General features: G+C 38.9%; 2 protein-coding genes across 5 annotated transcripts in view; both read right to left on the reverse strand.

Moving 5' to 3' along the window:
- FAM171B (family with sequence similarity 171 member B) overlaps nucleotides 1–4,591 on the reverse strand; it is a 33,966-nt gene extending 29,375 nt beyond the window's left edge. Inside the window, exon 1 of the mRNA XM_068948342.1 lies at nucleotides 4,305–4,591. Coding sequence (XP_068804443.1) covers nucleotides 4,305–4,467 — 163 coding nt within the window. The 5' untranslated portion in view covers nucleotides 4,468–4,591. The remainder of the gene's footprint in view (nucleotides 1–4,304) is intronic.
- An 809-nt stretch (nucleotides 4,592–5,400) lies between these two features.
- The window catches only part of ITGAV (integrin subunit alpha V), a 55,423-nt gene continuing 40,367 nt past the window's right edge, over nucleotides 5,401–20,456 (reverse strand). The window contains exons 25-32 of one of the 4 annotated variants that reach the window (XR_011141874.1): nucleotides 19,717–19,875; nucleotides 17,533–17,646; nucleotides 15,774–15,887; nucleotides 15,574–15,681; nucleotides 14,383–14,505; nucleotides 13,910–14,019; nucleotides 6,765–6,866; nucleotides 5,410–5,831 (exon numbers count right to left, since the gene is read on the reverse strand). Coding sequence is in view for 3 of the 4 variants with exons in the window: in XM_068948341.1 (XP_068804442.1) it covers nucleotides 13,924–14,019; nucleotides 14,383–14,505; nucleotides 15,574–15,681; nucleotides 15,774–15,887; nucleotides 17,533–17,646; nucleotides 19,717–19,875 (714 nt within the window). In the remaining variant the exon portion in view is untranslated. Of the gene's footprint in view, nucleotides 6,867–7,836; nucleotides 14,020–14,382; nucleotides 14,506–15,573; nucleotides 15,682–15,773; nucleotides 15,888–17,532; nucleotides 17,647–19,716; nucleotides 19,876–20,456 lie in introns of those variants that run through there. The other 3 variants (XM_068948341.1, XM_068948340.1, XM_068948339.1) reach the window with 3 other exon arrangements.

The raw sequence follows: 20,456 nt of genomic DNA on the forward strand, positions 1-20,456 counted from the left end.
AGCCTCTCCAAAATTTTATTAAGTTTTTTTGTATAAAAAATACACACATACTGATTCCAAATGAATGTCTACATCTGATACATCTAAAAACAATCAAAACAGTCCTTTATTTTAACGACTGCAAACCATCTTCTCCACTTCCCAATAGAAAACAACTCGTAAGCTTTGACAACTTAAAAATAAATCTTTTCCATGACACTGATTATATTCCAACACCTCTTGGCTGAGAACATCATGTTGCTGGCTGCAGAAAAACTCAACCCCTGAGCAGATTACCAGTCTCTAATTAGAGACAGTCCTGACTCCATGAGCAGGAACTGCATCCTATGTAATTTATACAGTCATAAAAATTGCTAAATAATTTCCTTCTTTATAGGAATGCTAGAGAATCTCCTATAGATCTTTTAGCTCCTCACTCATTTTCTCAGGATCTATATCTGACTGCAACAAAAGCTTCAAAACAAAACTGGATTCATTATTGCCCTTCTAATCCCCTATCCAGTCCTGACAGAAAAAGAAAACTTTAAGGTTACTCTGCTAAGCAACAAACAAACCATTTCCACAGCAGCATGCGTGTGTGCATTTTAAAAGGTGCCTCACTATGTAGTATCAGTCCCTAAATTCAAATCTTCATTAACAGAACAAGCTATCAAAACCAACAGCTTCTCTAAATACTTAAGTACCACCTACACCCCAATATAAAACACTAGGAAAAATATTCCAGAACTAGATACAAAAAACCCTTTGTTCTGAACTACTATTAGCTGTTACCATTTTTTAATTTCACCCTGCTACCATTTTTTAATTTCATCCCATCCAAAAAAAAAAAAAAAATCAAGCTGATCTTCCTGTCACGTTCAAAGCCATCTGCCAAAAAAAAAAAAAACCCAAACAAACAAAAAACCCCCCCAAACCTCTTTTCCCTAAATTCTGGAATAAGAAGGGGATTGGAAATGGTCTATAACGAATATGACGGCAAGTCTTTTCTTGTCTATGCTGGAATTTCAAAAAGTATGGAAGGGTACTCAGAGCACTGAACTTCATGAAGTTTTAGGATAAAAGCTTAAAAGAAATAATAACTATTTTAAAACATATTTCAAATCTAATGTAAGGTTGCAAAATGAAAATAATTTCAGCACTAAGATGGTGCATGTCATTCTGGGTGTTGTCTACACATAATACGGTAGCATCGATTTACATAATGTCTGTTTTTTCCAGAATAATGTCGTTCATTCAGTACACACGGTAAATTTGCTACAGAACTGATGCAGTTAAGCATCACTTATTCAATTAGCGGTCTCTGCTTTGCTTATTGGACAATACCTACGTTATAAAAAGAACAACAATGCACCACACCTAGAACGTCCTGTAGCTCTCAAACACTAATGAATTTATCTCTGTTTCACCTGTAAAGAAGGCATCTTGACAAGGATGAACATAATAAGGAAAACCAAAACAGTTATGCTCTGAATCAAAGGCAGGATCATAATTTACTAGCTTCTGAGTATTCAAAGCCCCCACTGACTTCTCTTAATCTCTTCTGCATATCAAAGTCCAGATTTCTAAAACTGCTGCAAAGAAAGCAAAAAACTCACTGCATATGTGCATAACCTGGAACTAAGGCAGGTTCTCCACTTTGGCAATCAGTAGCTACAGAGGCCTGGCTCCCTCTCCCTGGATGTTTTTTCTGAAGTCTGAAAGAATAGTTATATTCATGACATAACACAAGTCAGTAACTCCATGAACTGAGGCCTTCTTGCATGTGCCTTCTTTGCCTAGTCTTTAAAATTCAGCTATTTCTTTTGACAGCAGTAGCTTTGCTGCTGTTTATAAGGGAGAAGAAAGAGGACATGATAAAAAAAAAAGAAAAAACTATTCAACTACATGCAACTGTACCTTCCTCACTACCGTATTTATGCATCAGCAGTAGAGTCTGCACCCCAGACCTTTTGTATGCTGCTGTATAAACTTCAGCATCTCCTCTGAGACAGCGTAATAATTACACCGGTAGAAGTCAGTTAATCCAGGAGAGAACTGATCGGTAAAGCTGTATAATTACCTTGGACATAACAGGGGTATCAAAAGAGGAATGTCAAACAAGAGAAAAGGTTGCAAATTAAAACCTTTGCTCTCCACCTTCCCTATCTTAGGGTATTAAGGTTCCTTCCCATCTGCAACACTGGAGTCATAAACAAATCAAGTAAATCCAAATCCAGGTGGATTCCTTCTCCTTACTCCCAGGAGCCAGGCCACTGCCTGCCCTGGGAGTTCCCAGCTCAGGGACTGCAGCTGCTGCAGGAACGCGCTTTGGGCTCTTCAAAAAAGTCCTATTAAGGGATTACTCTGCTGCCAGTCTTCTGCTGGAAACTCAACAGTCATTCATCTTGCCTGCCTTTTGGTGGTATACCATGACAAGAGATTTTCATGAAAAAAAAACATTTAATATCTGAAGAACATCTGAACTCTGGCCCTTTTTAAAATTTCACAAACATCACAATAGCAAAAATTACAGAAATACGTGACTGAAAGGACTGAATAGTGCGAAATACAAAGGTATTTAGCAGCTCCCCTAGAATAATAGAAGTTTCATGACAGTGAAAGTTACTCTTCTTTTTTTTTTTTTTAAAGATTAATCAATATAGGCCTTTTGAAATTTATACAAATGAAAAAATTACCAAGATCATTTAAAAGCTGAAGGATAGAGTATCCAACAAGATACAGTATCCAACAAGAGAAATACAGCTGTAATTGCATTTAAACATAACTCAGGATCAGCACAAACGATCGTTTTTAACATTCATAAACTAGGATTGATCACAAAAGCTGTGTACTATAGACCGCTTCCAGGACTCTCATACATCAAAACCTATAAAGCACAATAAGCAAATAAAGGAAAGCAACAGCAGGTAGATGCACAGCTCTGTTACTGCAACAATAATGTACCAACAGCACTGGTGTCAAATTTAGTGCCAAAGATTTTTGCCAGCAATGAAGGCAACACGGTAATAAAGCTTCCTGAAATTAAATCGGTACCTGACACCAAAAAGGATCAGTGAGTTGAAGAAATTGCCCATTTTTTTGCAAGCTCATTCAAGTCTTAATAAGCAAAACGTGCAACTGTACGTTAGAAATGCTGACAATGTATTTCAATAGGGATTGGTTGGTGATTAATGGTACACTCCACTAAAAAACAGGGTAAGACACTAAACAATGAAAAATCATCAGTTCAGAAGGAAAAACGGGAGCCTAACATTCCACTCAATACCCTTTTTTAAAATTCCTATTTTTTAAAGGTTTTGAAAAACAAGAAGTAAGAAAACCAAAGTCAAATCAAGGCATTTTAAGGGGATATCAGGAAAATTTAAAAGTTTTCTGACATAAATATAAATATGAGCATTAGTTCTGCTCATATTCTACAGAACCTATTTTCTTGTTCTACATCTCTAAGAAGTTGCAAGCAGAGACCATAATTCCAGGTCTTTGCTTATATTTCCTAATTAACATATGCACTTTGGTGGCTTCTAAAGGAGATTCATTCCAGCCAAATATTAAGCACCTGCCTAAAACTAAGCTCATTTCGTATCTTCTCGAAATCAACTGGAAACAGAAACAGGGATATACGCTTGCTAAAAATCGCAGTTACACATCTGCTTAAGTGATTTGCCCATATGGAGCCTTGGCGCTGGAAGGTCTTAAATAATTAATGTTTGAAACCATCTTGAAATTCTTCTGCGAAAGGCAACATGATGAGGAAAAGAGTGTTCTTACCCTAATTTGAGCCTTTAAGGCCTCAATTTTTTTTTTTTTTCAATCCAGACGATAAAACAGAACCTTATCCCTCGCCCCAGCTCCGCGCCGGGGCAGCCTCCCACGTGTGCCCGTCACACCAAGGCCCGCCGCTGAAACACAGCGCCCTGATCTCCCCTTCACAGCTGCGGCGTAAAACGACTGCCCTCCCCGGGCTCGGCGGGGGCCAGCCCGCCCCCACCACCGCTCACCCGCGGGCGGCGACCCGTCCACAGCCCGCCCGCACACGCGCGACGCCGCCACACGACCCGCCGACATTTTCCACCGCAGCAGCCCACGCGCGGCGGGAGAGTAGCGGCGGCTGCGCACAGACCCGGCGATGAGAAAGCCGGACCCTGCCCGCACCGCGGCACCCACCGCGCCGTCGCCTCTTTGCGCGTCGCCGACGGGCGGAGGGGCCCCGCCGCCTCCCGCGGGCCCTGCCGACACCCACTCGCGCCTCACGGCCCACGACCCCACCAGCCCCCCGCCCCCCAGACCGCGGCGGGAGTCGGTACCTGCGGCGGCGGGGGCGCCCCCGGGCAGCGCCGCCCGCTGCTGCTGCTGCTGGGGGCGGCTGCGGGCGGCGGCGGCGGCGGGGGGGAGCAGCCGCCCCCTCAGCAGCAGCGCGGCGGCCAGCGCCAGGAGCAGCGAGGAGAGGCGCCCGCGGGTCCCCGGCATGGCGAGCAGCTGGCGGCAGCGGAGGCATATTGCGGGTGACGAGGCGGGCGGGAGGGAGGCGGCGGCTCCGGCAGCACTGCGGCGGGCAGCGGCCGCCCCCACGCGCGGCGGAGGCGCCCGCCCGCCCGGCAGCGGCGGCGGCTGCCCGCGCCCCCTTGCCCCGCCCCTCCCGCGCACGTGACGGGGCGGGGCCGCCGCGCGCCGCCGGGGGCCGTTGACAGCCCGCGGGGCGGGGCCCTGCGCCGAGGGGCGCCTGAGGGCCGGGCCGCGAGATGACGTGACCCGACCCTCCCCTCCCTCCCTCCCTCGCTGCGTGGCGCAGGGGCTGAGCGCTGCGCCCGCCGTTGCCGTTAACGGGCGGCGGCGGCGGCCGCCTGCCCCCGCGGCGCCACAGGTAAAGCGGTTCAGAGGCAGGTGGCGGCCCCGCGTCGTGGGCCCGACGCTAGGGACGGGGCCGGAGCTGGCAGAGGAGCTCGGCTGAGGCGCTGGGGGCAGGCGGTCACGCTTGTGTGAATATTTATTCACACTGACAGTTCTATCAACCATCACGTTTTTAGAATTAAGGATATAAACATGAGTAGAGCTGGAAGGCACTTATAGCTGCAACCCTAGTGCAGGACCATGTAAAAATTACTTAATGCGGTTCACAGCGGACAGACCGCTACACCGGAGCAAGCCGAGCTCTTCCGGACAAATCCTGCTCACCTCGAACACGCATGGTTGTCAGCTAAACGTGTATTAGGAGCAGTACAGCGTGAAACGCACCGCTCCGTCGAAAGCCTGACTTGACTAATGCAAACACTGTCTTCACAATTAGGACTTTCAGAACTAGATGATCCTACATTTTCAACTCCTTTGAACAGTGAATAAGAGTTTCTTCGAAAAGTATAAAGCCACTTTCAGATTTATTCCCCTTTTAATAAGTCAAGGATCAGCCAAATCAAAATCTTTATTTTAGACATAATGTATTAGGCCAACTTCCATAGTTTTCAGATAATTTGTGCTCAGAAAATTTGTCATGCAGTGGAAAAATGAGGGGAACGGAATTATAAACAGAGGAACAGTAACTTCTTCCCTTACTCTAAAGGGGAACTATCCAGTTGAAGTAAATATTTTAACAAATCTCTTATCAAATACAATCTAAGTTATTTTTCATCATATTTTATGTATTTTTTCTACAGTACAACACAACGTATTCATTGCCATTAATAATTACTTCATAGGGATTCAGGGTTAACATTGAAGCTATGGAAATACAATTTACTTTTTAATCACAGTTGCTGATAGCTTGCTGGCATGTTTTAGGATAGCTGAAGAACGGACTGCTTGACTTCCCCTACTCGTGCATTATGAATAATCACTGCCTGTGGAATAATGCGGTATGGGGAAACGTATAACCCCTTCAGCAGGTACTCTTCAATACTTTTCTTTAGAATAGTACAATTAAGTTGATTTCCCTATTCTTCAGCAACACCAAAACACTCCCCAAAACCCTGCCATGAAAATGTTATGGAAATTCTTTTGAATGAACCTTTAAGCAAAAGTGCATGAACAGCAGTGAAATAAAAACAATCATTTGCCTGATCTGGAACTCTCTTATGACAGTTCAGGAGAAGGGAGAAATTCCCCTTCTGGTTTAGAAAATATTTGTTCAGTGCCTACTTGCCTAGTTAACATCCTCTCAACCAGGTTCCTATTTTAACCTTTTATCTGAGCATTGCAAAGAAAAAGGGGCTGCATCTCCACCCTCACAGGCTGTGTTATATACTTGGGAGTCATTCGGGAATCCTGCAACCACGTGTGTTCAGATGGAGGAAAGGGGTCTAACAGAAAGCTATCTAAGTACTTTGAGCCGTTTGCTTCCTCTATTAATTTAGTGAATTCATGCAATGAATGCGTATGTGATATTGGGAAAGTGGGGATCATATATATGTTCATTTCCAAATGCTCACAGACTTTTGCTTTTAGAAATGAAGTAAGTTTATTTGGGGAGGTGCAACTGAACCCACTTGCAGTTGCAACTTAAGTTAATGATTTGAATATCACAATTATTCATTTATAAATTTATGAACCAAATCTCTTAAATGCATGATCATGGAAGATGGTTTCCAAAGGGGAACAATATATGGAAATTAAGTGTTTGTGCTGTATTTAGATCAATTACTGAGATTGAATTACATCTAGAGAGTACACAGTAAAGGTCATTTCAGAAAAAAAAAAAAAGCATAGATCAAGCTTATTTTTTTAAAACAGATTTTCTTTGAAAAAAGAAAACCAAAGTAATTTGTTTCACCTACCTGAATATTTATTTGTCGTAATATGTCCAGCAGTAACTCCTGCAGTCTTTAAAGGCAGTTCAGAGCTCTTTTTTAACTACTACTTTAAGAAGCTTTCCAACTCTAATAAAGAAATAAAATAGGCAAAAATAGCATTTAACTACATAACGTTCAATTTCACAGGATAAACATTAAATTCAAGACATGTATTACTCTACTTTTTCTGACAGCAGGGCACAGTAAATCTTCCGCAATAAATTTCTTAAGTAAATAGTAGGAAACAATACAATTCTCAATCTCTTTTAGTGTTCTTAAGGCTTTACGATGTCTTTGTCAGGTCTACTGTATGCTTCAACTAGGTTTTCAAGTGAATACTGCAAATTGCAAACAATACGTGAAATCTGATATCTAACAGACCTTAAAAAAAAAAACAACACACACACACACACACACTTTTCAAACTTCAAACAATTCTGCAAAATACACACACTTCATCCTGCACTGAAAGGATGACTGACATCTATTTTGTCAGGGAGTGAAGTGCCTCTACACAAATGAAACCAAAATGTAAAGACAGCTACGCAATAGAGGAATGATTCTGCAAAGCTTTCCCTGAAAAATGGTAACAAGTAGACATGGTCTGCAAGTGATGTGGTAAGGACAAGTAATGTGGTGTTTCACTGTCATTTTGTGCTTCTCAAAATTCAAAATGTCTATGTTGTACATCTGTGTACTGCAGGTTTAGTTATGGTATGTCCTATATGTCTGCCAAGAGACGTAACGGTTCAGCACCAAACTTTTAGAAGATTTATCAGAAAGGTATGGTAAAACCGTTTGTGGCAAAATGTTTCTGAAAAATCTTGCATGAAGATGGGCTTTAGACAGCACTCTGGATAAATCCTTTTATGTGTATGAGAAAATATATTGATGAGATGTTCATAAAAATATTTCAATAAAATTGAAAGTCTTTTTTCTTTGTATTTTGAAATTTTAGTATTCTGTACTTACTGAAGATTAACAAAATTAAATTGAGGTACTTAATGCTTCAGCTAAAGTATCAATTAGGCATTGCTACATAAATATTCAATCAATAGAAAATGAAAGTGTACCCCTTTATTTTGACGAGCAAAATATTTACTATCTATTCACTCACAAAGATGAACTAGAAAGAATTCAAAACACTCAGAGATTAAATTAGTCTAATAATACAACAAGAAAAGAAATACCATCTATTTCAGAATTTTCCTGAAATAGGGAAAAGGGCAAAAAATAACCATCTTCCACAGTGATGAGACAACTATGAAATCTGAACAAATTACTCTTGGCATACAGAAATTCTTAGGAAATTGTCTTCTGATGATGAGAGAAAACAATTTCTGAACAGATCTCTTTCTTGCTCGTGGTTACAAATCCTTTTGACTCGAGGTTAATACATGCTCTTTTAGCTGAGAAGGTAAAAGTAACGTGATGAGATCTTTTCATATTTAGTAGATTACTGTGGGTTACAGACATGTATAATGAAATATTTTCAGCTGAATTAAATATATGGAAAAAAAAATGAATATTCCTGGAAAAGATTCAGAGAAGACCTGTTAATTCAGAGGTATTTTATTCCAAAATTCTTATCACCAAAATCAACGTAATACTTACAAGAACATTTCTCAAACTGTTTATCCAATCATAATATTTCAAAATTGAAAACATTTATATGAAAATATAACCTAATAAAATCATTTTAAATTTGAATTAGGATGAAAAGAATGAGTTGAAAAGAAAACCATAGCTTAATAGCTATATTTGATATCAATACAAAATTACTGTGCTACAATACCCACATTTTTTTTTTTTGCAAGATTTATATTTTAATAAAAATAAGGTGGCTTCAAATGTATATTGCTCTCTTTAAATGTACCAAAGGCCTTTGAAACAAGTTCATAGTTGCTGAAAATATTCCTGTTTGTTTCATTAAATATATGACATGACTAAGAAACCCAAAATGCAGCTATCCTGTTAGTAAGTTAATTTTCCTGCTTATGCAAACAAAGCTATACTAATTTAACGCACGAGCAAAAATCCATGCACAAAATTCTGCTATGAAGAAATAAACTGTTACATTTTCAAAATATTTGTATCGTAACAAATCTCTTTCCTTCATGGAATAGAAAGGGCCACATAAACCTGAAAATGATTTTTGCAGACTCAAATGCTACATTAAATCTTCATTTACTTTGCAAAAGCCAAGGGCCAAGTTAGTCAATGTTAATGCAAAATACGTGGAGGTCAATGCATATAAGCCTAAATTTCCTTTGTTATTATTTTTTAATTTTATACACTGGAGAAAATACAATGAAATTCTAGATACCATAACCATATGAAACAGTAGTAGCACTAGACTCAAACACATTATTATATAGTCTCTAAGTCAAATTTTCCACAGTGGACTTAAAGAGGAACATTGTACCAATTCTCAGTAACTCAAGATTCAGTAATGGATAAGCATTAGAATATACATCATGTCTCACCCAATGTGGGTGATGAAAAACTTCCTACAAGCATTCATTTATCACCTCAGTTTAATACGCTGGTTTTGTTAATGTCCTTAAAAATATCGACCACTGCCAGTCAACAAATACTACATCCCTTATTAGACAAACGAAAATTAACAAATGACTTGGCAGTGAACTAGATCTGATAATAACGTTGTATTGCATTTGGGAGATTCAGTACCAAAGAGTTCAGGTCCCACTGAAGTCAATGAGAATTATTAGAGCTCAGTATGTGATCATGCTCCCAAGCATTGGCATTTCTTCGTGATAGAGGCCACCAACAACCGAACTAATGAGTTCTTCCTACCTCAGAAACAGACAATTGAAAAAAATCTTTCTTTGCAGAAGGCTCAACAAATCTATAGGCTGCCATCTTCCTTTTCATTTTGGATTTCCGCTTTCCTTTTAAAAAATCCTATATTTTTCGTATTAACAGTCAGCATTGAACACCAAGGGCCTAATTCAAAGCCAGCTGAAATTAATGTCAGGTTTTCAGTGGCTTCATTAAACTATGAGGAATAGGCCTCAGCCTAGACCGCAGACAGAAGCCGAACAGATTTTCACTGGGCTAATGCTAATCTGTGACTACTCATAAGGGTGCGGGGAAAAAAAAAAAAAATACTGCAGCACCTACGCCAGGATATCCATCAGCAGACCAGAATGGTGCAAAAAATCTCTCATTCCCTCAAAAGGTGGAAGCCTTTGGGCTTGGAATGCTGGAAGTCTTCTCTCACTCTTCAGGAACAGTTGCACAGGTCTTTGCATTTTTTCTGAACACAGGTCTATTGCTATACTCCTTTGAAAGTGCAACATGAATCCTTCCAAGTACCAAGAACATGCTGAATACAGCCGAAATATTTTTGAAATATACCCGTGAAAGTTTATCATAAAGACTAGTTAAGCGTGGATACAATTTCAGAAAGCATTAAGTATTCAAAATGTTTGCTTGGAATTTATAAAGAAAGGACAAGTGTTACAAATTGTAAGAAAATTTCATAAGCATTATGTGAATCAAAGATCAGCATGTAAATCAAAATTTTAAACAGAAAAATGGGGCAAATACAATCCATAAGCTTGATACTAACATCTGTGAATATGTCTCAAAGATTTCAACTTATTTTGATAAATGTATCCCATGTTTTGACTTTGCAGTCACGCTCAAGAACGAATCCAGAATTTGGTAGCGTTTCTTGAAAGAAATGTAAACTTATAAAATAGGTTCCTCTCTTTACATTTTCTAAGTATTGTCAAATATAGTACCAGATAATACAAATCTTACAATATAAATCATCTTTTAATATGCATCATGAGATGCTGCAATAATTGCAAACTGGACTAGTTGTAGAATTTTGTATTTCATTATAAAAGATCTAGCTCTCTAAAATGTTTCCATAGGGTAAAATTACATAATTGCTGATTTTATATACATTAAGCTATGTTTGCCTAAGATAACTCTCTCAAAAGACGACTAAGTCAATTATCTACTACCATACTTGTCTTTTATTATGCTTGCAATATGAATCTTACGCACATCACTTTTGACTTAGGGGCATTCATTTCACTCCAAAATACATTTTTAAAGGTTTCTTTTAAAACTTTTAAAAAGTTTCAACATCACTCTAAAATATTTGCTTATAAGAATGCATCAGTGCCTGTAAGCCACTGGGAAATCTATAGTAACACAAGTGCGTATATATTCTGTAATCTTACTGCCCAATCTAGAATGTAAAACCAAAGATTTCCCTTCACTCCCATCCCCATTCAGGAAAGCATTTTGTTCAGAATCTCTCCTAAACTCAGATGTAATTTTAAACTGAATTTGAGACATTATATTTGTGTTCATGTGGACATGGAGAAGCAATTATTTTATTTTCTAGTAGAATGTAAGAAAATAAAAATCACTTAAATTAAAGTCTTACTTTATGTAATTTCAATGCGCAGAAGAAACTTTCCATAGCTACAGCAGTTGTACCAATAAAATGTACCTTTCTATCCTGAAACATAGCAAAAGGTTTCTAGTTGCCACAGCAAAATTAAGATGTAGTTAGCACTGATGTTAACAGGGCTGGGGTATCCCTTCCACGTAAGCCGAAGGAATTTTAACCATCCTTTTTCTTCCCTCCCCATCTCCTTATAATGCCTAGACATGTAGTAGTCTAACGAATTTCAAGTCAACTCAGTGTGCACACGTAACAAAAGCACACAGGTAAGAATTAGAGCTATTACCTGTCTACTGACAGCATCTTAAACCTCTTAACTTACTACGACTGAGACCGAGTAAAATCGATCCTCTCCCATAGAGATAATCAGCTGGCAAAATATGTTGCCGTATGTATGCAACTGAAAGCCTAGAAGCCCGTGAAATGAAACTATGTTTTGTAAAAGTCACACTTTAAGGCAAGGATCAAAGCCCGACTCCTGAGTCTCTACTACATTAGTAGTAACAATACGAGAAGTAAAGGCAAGAATGAAACCTTGACCATACTGACAACCTTGAAAATTCAGTGGAACCAGAATTTTGCCCTATACCCTCCCATATAAACTAAAGAAATTGTCTAAAACACAAACACGTAAATAGATAAACGTGCAAGCCTATATCTAAAATACAAATTGGCCCTCACGTTAACTTTGTGCTGTCTCCCTTAATGACTCAAACGCCATTAAAGTACAGTGAAAATGAGTGGACTTAACAGTGAAAGTCATTCATGGATTTTAAATCTCAGAAAGTATGAAGTAATGAAGGATGAATTGAACTGTTCATTTCAGATAATTCTGGGTTTACTGAGCATTGCGCTATTTATGGGAAAGATGCAGCTTTGAACAAAAAAAAAACACAATACAAACACAAACCGAACCAAAAAGAGTTTTTGTCCCTCTAAGAGCTTGTTAGCTTAGAAATTACAATGGTATAATTATAGTAGAAGCCTTCCATTCCGTATGTGGCTTCATTTAAGGAGTCCACAACGTCGTTTATTCTCCTTTTTGAATGGAGAATAAACGAATCTCAAATAAGGCACTTTTGTACTAGCTAAAGTATGTCCACTCTAAGATTTCTGCAGCACAGCTACATGTGGTTACAAGCCAACTAATCTACTAACTAGCAGTTACATGGTTATCAAAATGCATACAGACCCCCTTCTTGTGTTGTTCTTTCGTAAGTATAGGAGGCTTCATTTTACTATACCAATATTGAGGGAAGTAAGTTAAGAAAGATTCAAGCGCTTGGCTTTAATTCACTGAAGTTTTTGGATCCAATTTTAGTACATTTAAAAGCCAACAATGAAACAGAAAATACTTAGTGTCTTTTGTGGTAATGAAATGGAGTCTTTTGTGCAAGATTAACATTAAACAAGCCAAATCAACCTTTCCTAATCAAATCCTTCCACGCTGCTTCATTGACAAGTTGACTATTCTTTCAGGGCAGGTGGCAGGGCAGGGGTGGGCACTGCTAAAGTACTAACGTAATCTGGGTACGTTTGGCTGGCAGATAGCGTAGTCTAAACAGTCTCTGTAGTACTCAATCCTGCACTTGGGACAAGGTCAGCTACAGAACGTGCAAATTATTAGCAGCTTCCCCAGGGTGTATCAGGTAACCTGTCACCAATATTCTCTCTATTATTTTGCCAGAGATGGAAGGTCAACCCAAGTAATACACAAACTCAACTTTAAGCCCTGTGGAGGTTTGATCTGTGGGCATGAAGGCTATGGGTTTTCACATCAGACACACCTGTTGGCAGCTGCTGTTCAACATCTCATCCCTGTCAGTACCGGAATGGATCCACACTGCCAACAATTCTGTGCGACATCTCTATCCTGCTCTATGGAAATACTCAGCACAGTCTCTGGATCTTGCCCTGCATCTTTTCACTGGGTCCCCTAGAGAGTACAACACCCCCGGAGCTTTCTCCCTCTCACTTCTGTTTCTATAGCCTCAGTCCTTAAGGTAAGGGACCTAGGGCTGGGAGAACAGTATCTGTGAAGCCCAGAGGAGAAATAGGAGACTGCACAGAGCAGTAAGATCCCAGGGGACAGATGAATAGGCAGGAAGGGGAACTGGCATGCAGAGGAGATCGGATGTTAATGATTCCACTGAATAATCTCTTTCATATTTTCTGAGCAGGAGGAAAAATCATCAGCAGAATTAATAGGTCAAAGAATACTCTTCAGCTTTGTAAAACAAGCTATGCTTGTTTTTGTGCAACTAGCTTTCATGAGCTAGGAAATTAAGTGTAGTGTACTACAACAAAAATCCATGTAATCCAGCAAGTATCTGTAGAAGCTGCTGGCTTAAAGAGTATAAATGAAATCTCTGTAGCAACTCACGTAATGCCAGTCTCTGAATTGAAAAAAGATGTTGTCTCCTACATTTTCATTAGCAAAATCATAGCACTACATACTATTAAATTTTTTTAAATACACAAATCAGTGCATATGCATTAGTCACATGTGTCAACATGATTAATACAAAGGGAGGATTTATATATGTTGGTCTTATTTTGCAGGTGCTGATACCTTTTGACATCAGCAGCAGCGCAGTCAGGAGTGTTTTTTCCTTAACAGGGAAACCAATTTTTGTAACAATGATGTATGTACGCTCTTTAAAGTTTCAGAATGTCTTACAGATAAAACTCTGCTTAAGCTTCTGACGTTCCTTCCCCATTCTCATGGGGCTGCAGTTGTTCTCTTTCCTGTTCTTCTTGAGGCGGTCTCACACGTTTGAAGAAGCCCATCTGCAATTTGAAGAACAAAGAAATTGCATGACTGCTTTTCGAAAAATATACATCCATCCTTTATCTTTCTTATTGCTTCTTCATCGGATCCTGTTATTAGAATATTTTTCTTTTTCCATATTCTAGTCCTCCAAAATCAATAAATACCAAATGGAAAAATTAAACTGAGTACTTCAGCACAATCACAGACATCATCTTTTTATTCAACTTTTTCCTGACAAAGCTGAATTTATTCAAAAAGACAACAGATTCAGATGATTAGGGAACTAAGGTATTTCTGCAAGCTTCTAGTACTATTTGGAGTAATACATCACTAGTAGGGGAAAATAAAACATCACAAAAAACAAACACTGCAGCGCTTACCCTGTACATAACAAGCACTAGAACAGCCAAGAGCAATAATCCTGCTAGGACAGCCAAAATTATAACCCACACTGGCACAGGCATAGGCTGTGGTTGAATGCCCCATGTAATATTCGTAGTAACCTAATAGAAAAACACAATAGATCACATTTTGCACAGCCGTGATAGAGTGAGTTCTTTCATATGCTGTTTAAGTAGTACATGTTCAAGTAGTACACGCTATAACATTTAAAATAATCCTAATCCAGCACCAATTAATTTTTCTCTCCAATGTGAGTAAACAACTGCAGACTAATAGAACATGCATGATGGCATAAAGGCTTTATTGACCCAAATTTAATAGGAATTTCAAATCGATTAAAATTATGGGGTTTTTTTGAAGTCAGTGATAGCATGGCAGCATGGATTCTGTAATCTCGGATGATTTTCAGTACACGTACAGGATTTTGGAAATGTTTGAGAAACAAAGAAAAATAATTCAGGAGTTTTCCTTCTTTCTTAAAAGGCAGTAGTCCTCAAAACAAAAATCAACTCCACAGAGCTTAGGAGAGGAAAAATAACATGCATTAGAAACCATATTCAAAAATAAGCAATCACTATCCTTTTTTGATTCCCCTTCTTAAGATCTTTTATAATATAGTGCCTACTAAAAACTACAAATTTGGCAGCCCCACAGAACGACACATATCTTTCTTTCTGTCTGAATCCTGTCTCCTCTCTCTTGGAAACTCTTAAGGCACAGATTGGCTTTTTGTTCCATGTTCATATAGCACTTTATATACCATGATTGTGATCTGTTATGCAATCTCTAAGTGCTATTACAATAGAAGAACATTTTCCAGTCAAATATTTCTCAAACAAGGGCATTAACAAGAAAATTAGTACTGTTTTCCATCACTTTTTTCTGTTGGATCAATTAAGACTTTAAAGCTCCAAATAGTCCATGGCTGAACTCCAGTTTTAAGACAAAATATTTTACACTCAATTTTATGTGTATGACTGAAACTAATATATGAATCAAACAGTTCATAAAATTAGCACTAAACCAAGCCACAAACAGCTATTCAGCAATAAATCTGTCCTACTGAATAAGAAAATAAATCTAAATATTTATCTTTTACTATTCTTTCTTACTGTATTAATTTCAAAGTAATGATGTAAGCTAACTCAAGCTAGACACAAATAACTTACTATTGTAGAATTGTGGATATCTTCAAAGGAAAGGTTCTTATAAGGGAATTCTATAACACTGAACGAAGCAGACGATTTGAGAGAATAAGAGTGATTCTGATTTTCTTTCTGTGTAAGAAAAAGAAAATTAGTATTGCATATTGATGTAAAATTACTTCCTGTGCTTATGAAGCGGGGACAGACTACACACAGGCACTCACATTCATGAAAGTTTGGGTCCAAAGACGGGATTTTAAATACAATATTGCACTCTTTCCCCTTTCCAGCTGGCCAACTTGACAGACTATCTTTAAACAATCAGCAGTTCCACAGCCCTGTGTACAAAAATAGGAAGAACATCCCAATGATGAGCATCTCCGAAGAGTCATCAGTAGCATTACTTTTTCATAAACATATTTTTATTATCCTGTTTTCTAGGCAGGATAGAGCACCATGAACTATTGAAGTATTTCAAGTAAAATCCAGTATTACACAATTACTTGTCCATAAGTTTGCATTCGGAAAAGTATTATGTGAGCCAATTCTAGATTTTCAGATCCCAGCTGAAACACCTGGCTGTAGTTTTACGGTACGCACTTTATTTACATATTTAGGAAAAAAAAATCTGCAGCATGGCGGGTTTCTGATCAATTCACATTACCATTCCCCCATATAAAAGTAACACAGGTGTTTATAGGAAAACTCATGGCCACTGACTGTACCACATACCAACAAAACGTGCTCTGTTGCATGCAGCAAAAGACTTCAAACAGGACTCAACTGACCTAATCTATAAGCAATACTCCGGACTTGGGAAGTTTGAGTGGCGTTTCTCAACCACATTTCCATTAAAGTACTTCTGATAACATCGTTGCTAGACTGTTAATATTTCACAAAGACTGCAGAGCAAAACAAGGCTTTGTTTTCAAATTGTGGTTTCAGTTATACTATAGATAGAAGTACTGTACAGTGTAAGTGCAACTGCCAGTATGATGCAACTCAGTGGAATGCATTACTATGAATGCTGTATATAAGCTGAGGGGTGAGGTCCTGCTGAGTCATTGGGAAGATCAGACAAAAGAAAAAAAGCCAACCTTACTCTTGTATTAAAAAAACAAACAAGCAATCAAACCCTTCCCGAGAACTTTTATAGGAACTGAACGTCTGTAGCTTCTACAAAAAAAACTAACTCTTCTCACCAAAGAATTGAACGTCCATCCCTTATTTTCATTTTCTTTCCTCAGCACTTTTTTTTTGTCCTCTCCAAATCCTAAATATTTCTAGGATCACCGTTTGTATTGCCTTAGTCCCAATGCTCCATCTTAACTCCCAAAGCATTTCTTTCAGCTGCCTGACCATCCTGCCCTGCCCAAAGCAGGGAGGAGCTCATTTGTGCAAGCGCAGTTACAAAAGACAGCAATACAGTAATGTATTTACTTCATACGGTGCCTTGTGTGGAGAGAGGAGGGACAGGTCCTCCACGTATCTGAGCGCAGAATATTCACTCATCAGCAAGGAACTGCATTTCTGAAATCATCTGTAATTCGTAGCTAAGATGATTGCAAAACTTACCTATTTCTTCCTAGTTATCCTCTTCTACCACACTTGCCCCACCAAACTACCACTTTCCAAATTCAGAAAATAGCACGATACAGAAGACTGACACTGAATTAAGAGCTCACTTTAGCCTTTTTTAAGAACATAACACTAATAACACCACAAAATTGTAGGCATATGCACTAGTAGGTAGCATACTGCCTCATTAGCCCGCTACCCTGAGGAAAACTGATTTTTGTTGCAGGGGGGAAGAAATCACAGCTCCAGAGGTTATGACTTGTTATCTATTATTCTTTCAAATTGTTCAAATCTTTGGAACAAATTCCAAAACATATTTTCTGAAATAACTCTGCCTCTCATGGAGCTCTCATCTTCTCACTAAGAAAGTAACTTGTAATCAACATATCAATGTTCAAGGCTTACCAAAGTATGCACGTCTCCCTCAATGGCAGTTAAATCCCTTCGACTGATATGATGATCGCGAATATCTTCCCTATTAAGTGTCTCATTCTTATCCTCATCTTTAGAAGCAGAAATCTAGAATACACCAAGCAAACCCGAATAACTAATAATTCTTACATTTAAATACCTGTAAACTTCAAAGTTAAACTACCAGGTTAAGAAAATATATACCTGATCAGGTTTCTCTGTTACTATCTTAGCTAAGGTTTGCAGTTCTTCAGAACCTGGCTTCGTTTAGAGCTGCAATTAAGATGTTATTTGCTGCCTCTTCTAGATCATCAACACAAATTTCAAATAAGATCTAATGCAGAGTTTTAAGTATCCTAATTCTCCTTCAAATCAAAACTTTTTCATTTGTTTATAGCCCATAAGCCAGTTCAATTAGTAAAATTAGTAAAATGTTTTTCATTTTAATGTGTAGAAAGAACATAAAAATATTCTTAAACCACAGTAAAAACTTCAGTTTTGCAATCGTCTATTAAACATTTTTCCTCAACATTTCAAAGTTTTTAAATTTGAACAAACAGCACTAGTAGGATACTGATGTACCACATATCAATATACATGTGCGCTCGTGTACAGACACACAAACATACTAATTCTTTTAAAAGGATATTCTTGAAATAGGATACAGTAGGTTTCATACATTATTTCAATAATTCCTTAAAAATTCCCAATATCAAACGGCAAATTTACATATAAGACTAGGCAGAGTCATGCTCATTTTCCTCTACATAAGAAATTCGTAAGAGAAAACTCGCAAGAGTTGTAAAAATATATTATTACAAGTCATGTCACAAAAGCACAGGAAGTTTACATTTTTATCGACACTAAAGATTTTTTCTGATTATCAAAGATATATAACACAAAATAATAATTTTCTTCTAGGAAATAAATCCAAGAAAATTTACATTAAACATCCTAGAAGTGTTTGGAATGTTTTTATTCAAGGCCAGATATTTCCATTGCTTCCGATTTAAAACTCCTACAGCATAGTTTTCAAACAGAAGGAAATGAGACATAAAAATCTATCTTTGGGTGGACAATCTGTTCTTTACCTTTTATTTCACCTGCCATGCACATTGACAAGTACTGTCAAACAATGCAGTCTCTCTCCTTAGCAACAGATGAAAGCCTAACTCAGTGTTAAATATTCTCTCAGGGATTTGGGTATTTTTACAGAATCACAGAATGGTTGAGGTTGGAAGGGACCTCTGGAGATCATCTAGTCCAACCCCCCTGGCTCAAGCAGGGTCCTCTAGAAGCATATTGCCCAGGATCACGTCCAGGCGGGTTTTGAATATCTCCAGAGAAGGAGACTCCACTACCTCTCTGGGCAACCTGTTCCAATGCTCTGTCACCCTCACAGTCAAGAAGTTTTTCCTCAGGTTCAGACAGAACTTCCTGTGTTTCAGTTTCTGCCCGTTGCCTCTCGTCCTGTCACTGGGCACCACGGAGAAGAGTCTGGCCCCATCCTCTTGACCCCCTCCCTTCAGATAGTTGTATACATTGATCAGATCACCTCTCAGTCTTCTCTTCTGCAGGCTAAGCAGGCCCAGCTCTCTCAGCCTTTCTTCACAGGAGAGGTGCTCCAGTCCCCTCATCCTCTTTGTAGCCCTCCGCTGGACTCTCTCCAGTAGCGCCACGTCTCTCTTGTCCTGGGGAGCCCAGCACTGGACACAGTACTCCAGGGGAGGCCTCCCCAGGGCTGAGGAGAGGGGCAGGATCACCTCCCTCCACCTGCTGGCAACGCTCTGCCTAATGCACCCCAGCAGACCATTGGCCTTCTTGGCCACCGGGGCACGTTGCTGGCTCATGCTTAACTTGCTGTCCCCCAGCACTCCCAGGTCCTTCTCTGCAGAGCTGCTTTCCAGCAGGTCAGCCCCCAGCCTGCACTGCTGCATGGGGTTGTTCCTCCCCAGGTGCAGGACCCTGCACTTGCCTTGGTTGAACTTCAGGAGCTTCCTCTCTGCCTAATTCTCCAGCCTGTCCAGGTCTCTCTGAATGGCAGCACAGTCTTCTGGTGTGTCAGCCACTCCCCCCAGTTTAGTATCATCAGCAAGCTTGCTGAGGGTGCATTTAGTGTATTTCCAAATAAAGAAACATACATCACTACACTCAAACAAAAAGAAAATTTCTGTTTACCTTAATTTTCAATGGATTGATCTCCATATCAGAAGTGCAGTTCATGGGACCATCAATTTCATACTGAACAATATACAACAGTGTGTAGTTTTTATATTTGTAAGGCCACTGTAGAGTCAACATCACCTTACTGAAAGCACTTGGGCCATTGTTTCTCAGCTGATGAGGAAAATCAAAATTAACAGACATGAAAACCAATGCCACATTCTTTGTTAATGCACTTAGAGTAGTTAGTTTATACTTGAGCTACAAATGACACTGAAGGTAAGACTACTTATCGCAATAGCAACACTTCTACTTAAAATGCAAACTGAACTTTAGTCTCCCAACAGGCAAAACTTAAAATTACTTCTCTAATTTGATAAAAATTACTTTCAAGAAAAGGTATGGGAACAGTTTTTTGCTTTGAAGAAATGTAATTTTTGTTTTGTATCATACTGCATGAAATCACAGCCACTGTATGTCTCAACCAAGATACTCTGAGCACAGCTACATATGTCCATAATTTTCTTTAGATAAATGATATCTTGTTAAGAGTTACAACTCTTATTATTCATACAACGCTCTCAGTAAGTTTTGCTTAATTAAACAGTCAAGATTAAAGCTGTGATCATTCTTTTAAAAAAAAATTTTAAACACTTAAAAATTGTCAAGGCAAAAGACTTTTGTGATAAAGATTCAGAATAGTTGGGATGCAAATGAGGACCCTGAATAATTTATAGCCATAAGGCATTTGCTGA

The sequence above is a fragment of the Struthio camelus genome, chromosome 6, assembly GCF_040807025.1.
Source record: "Struthio camelus isolate bStrCam1 chromosome 6, bStrCam1.hap1, whole genome shotgun sequence".
NCBI lineage: Eukaryota > Metazoa > Chordata > Aves > Struthioniformes > Struthionidae > Struthio > Struthio camelus.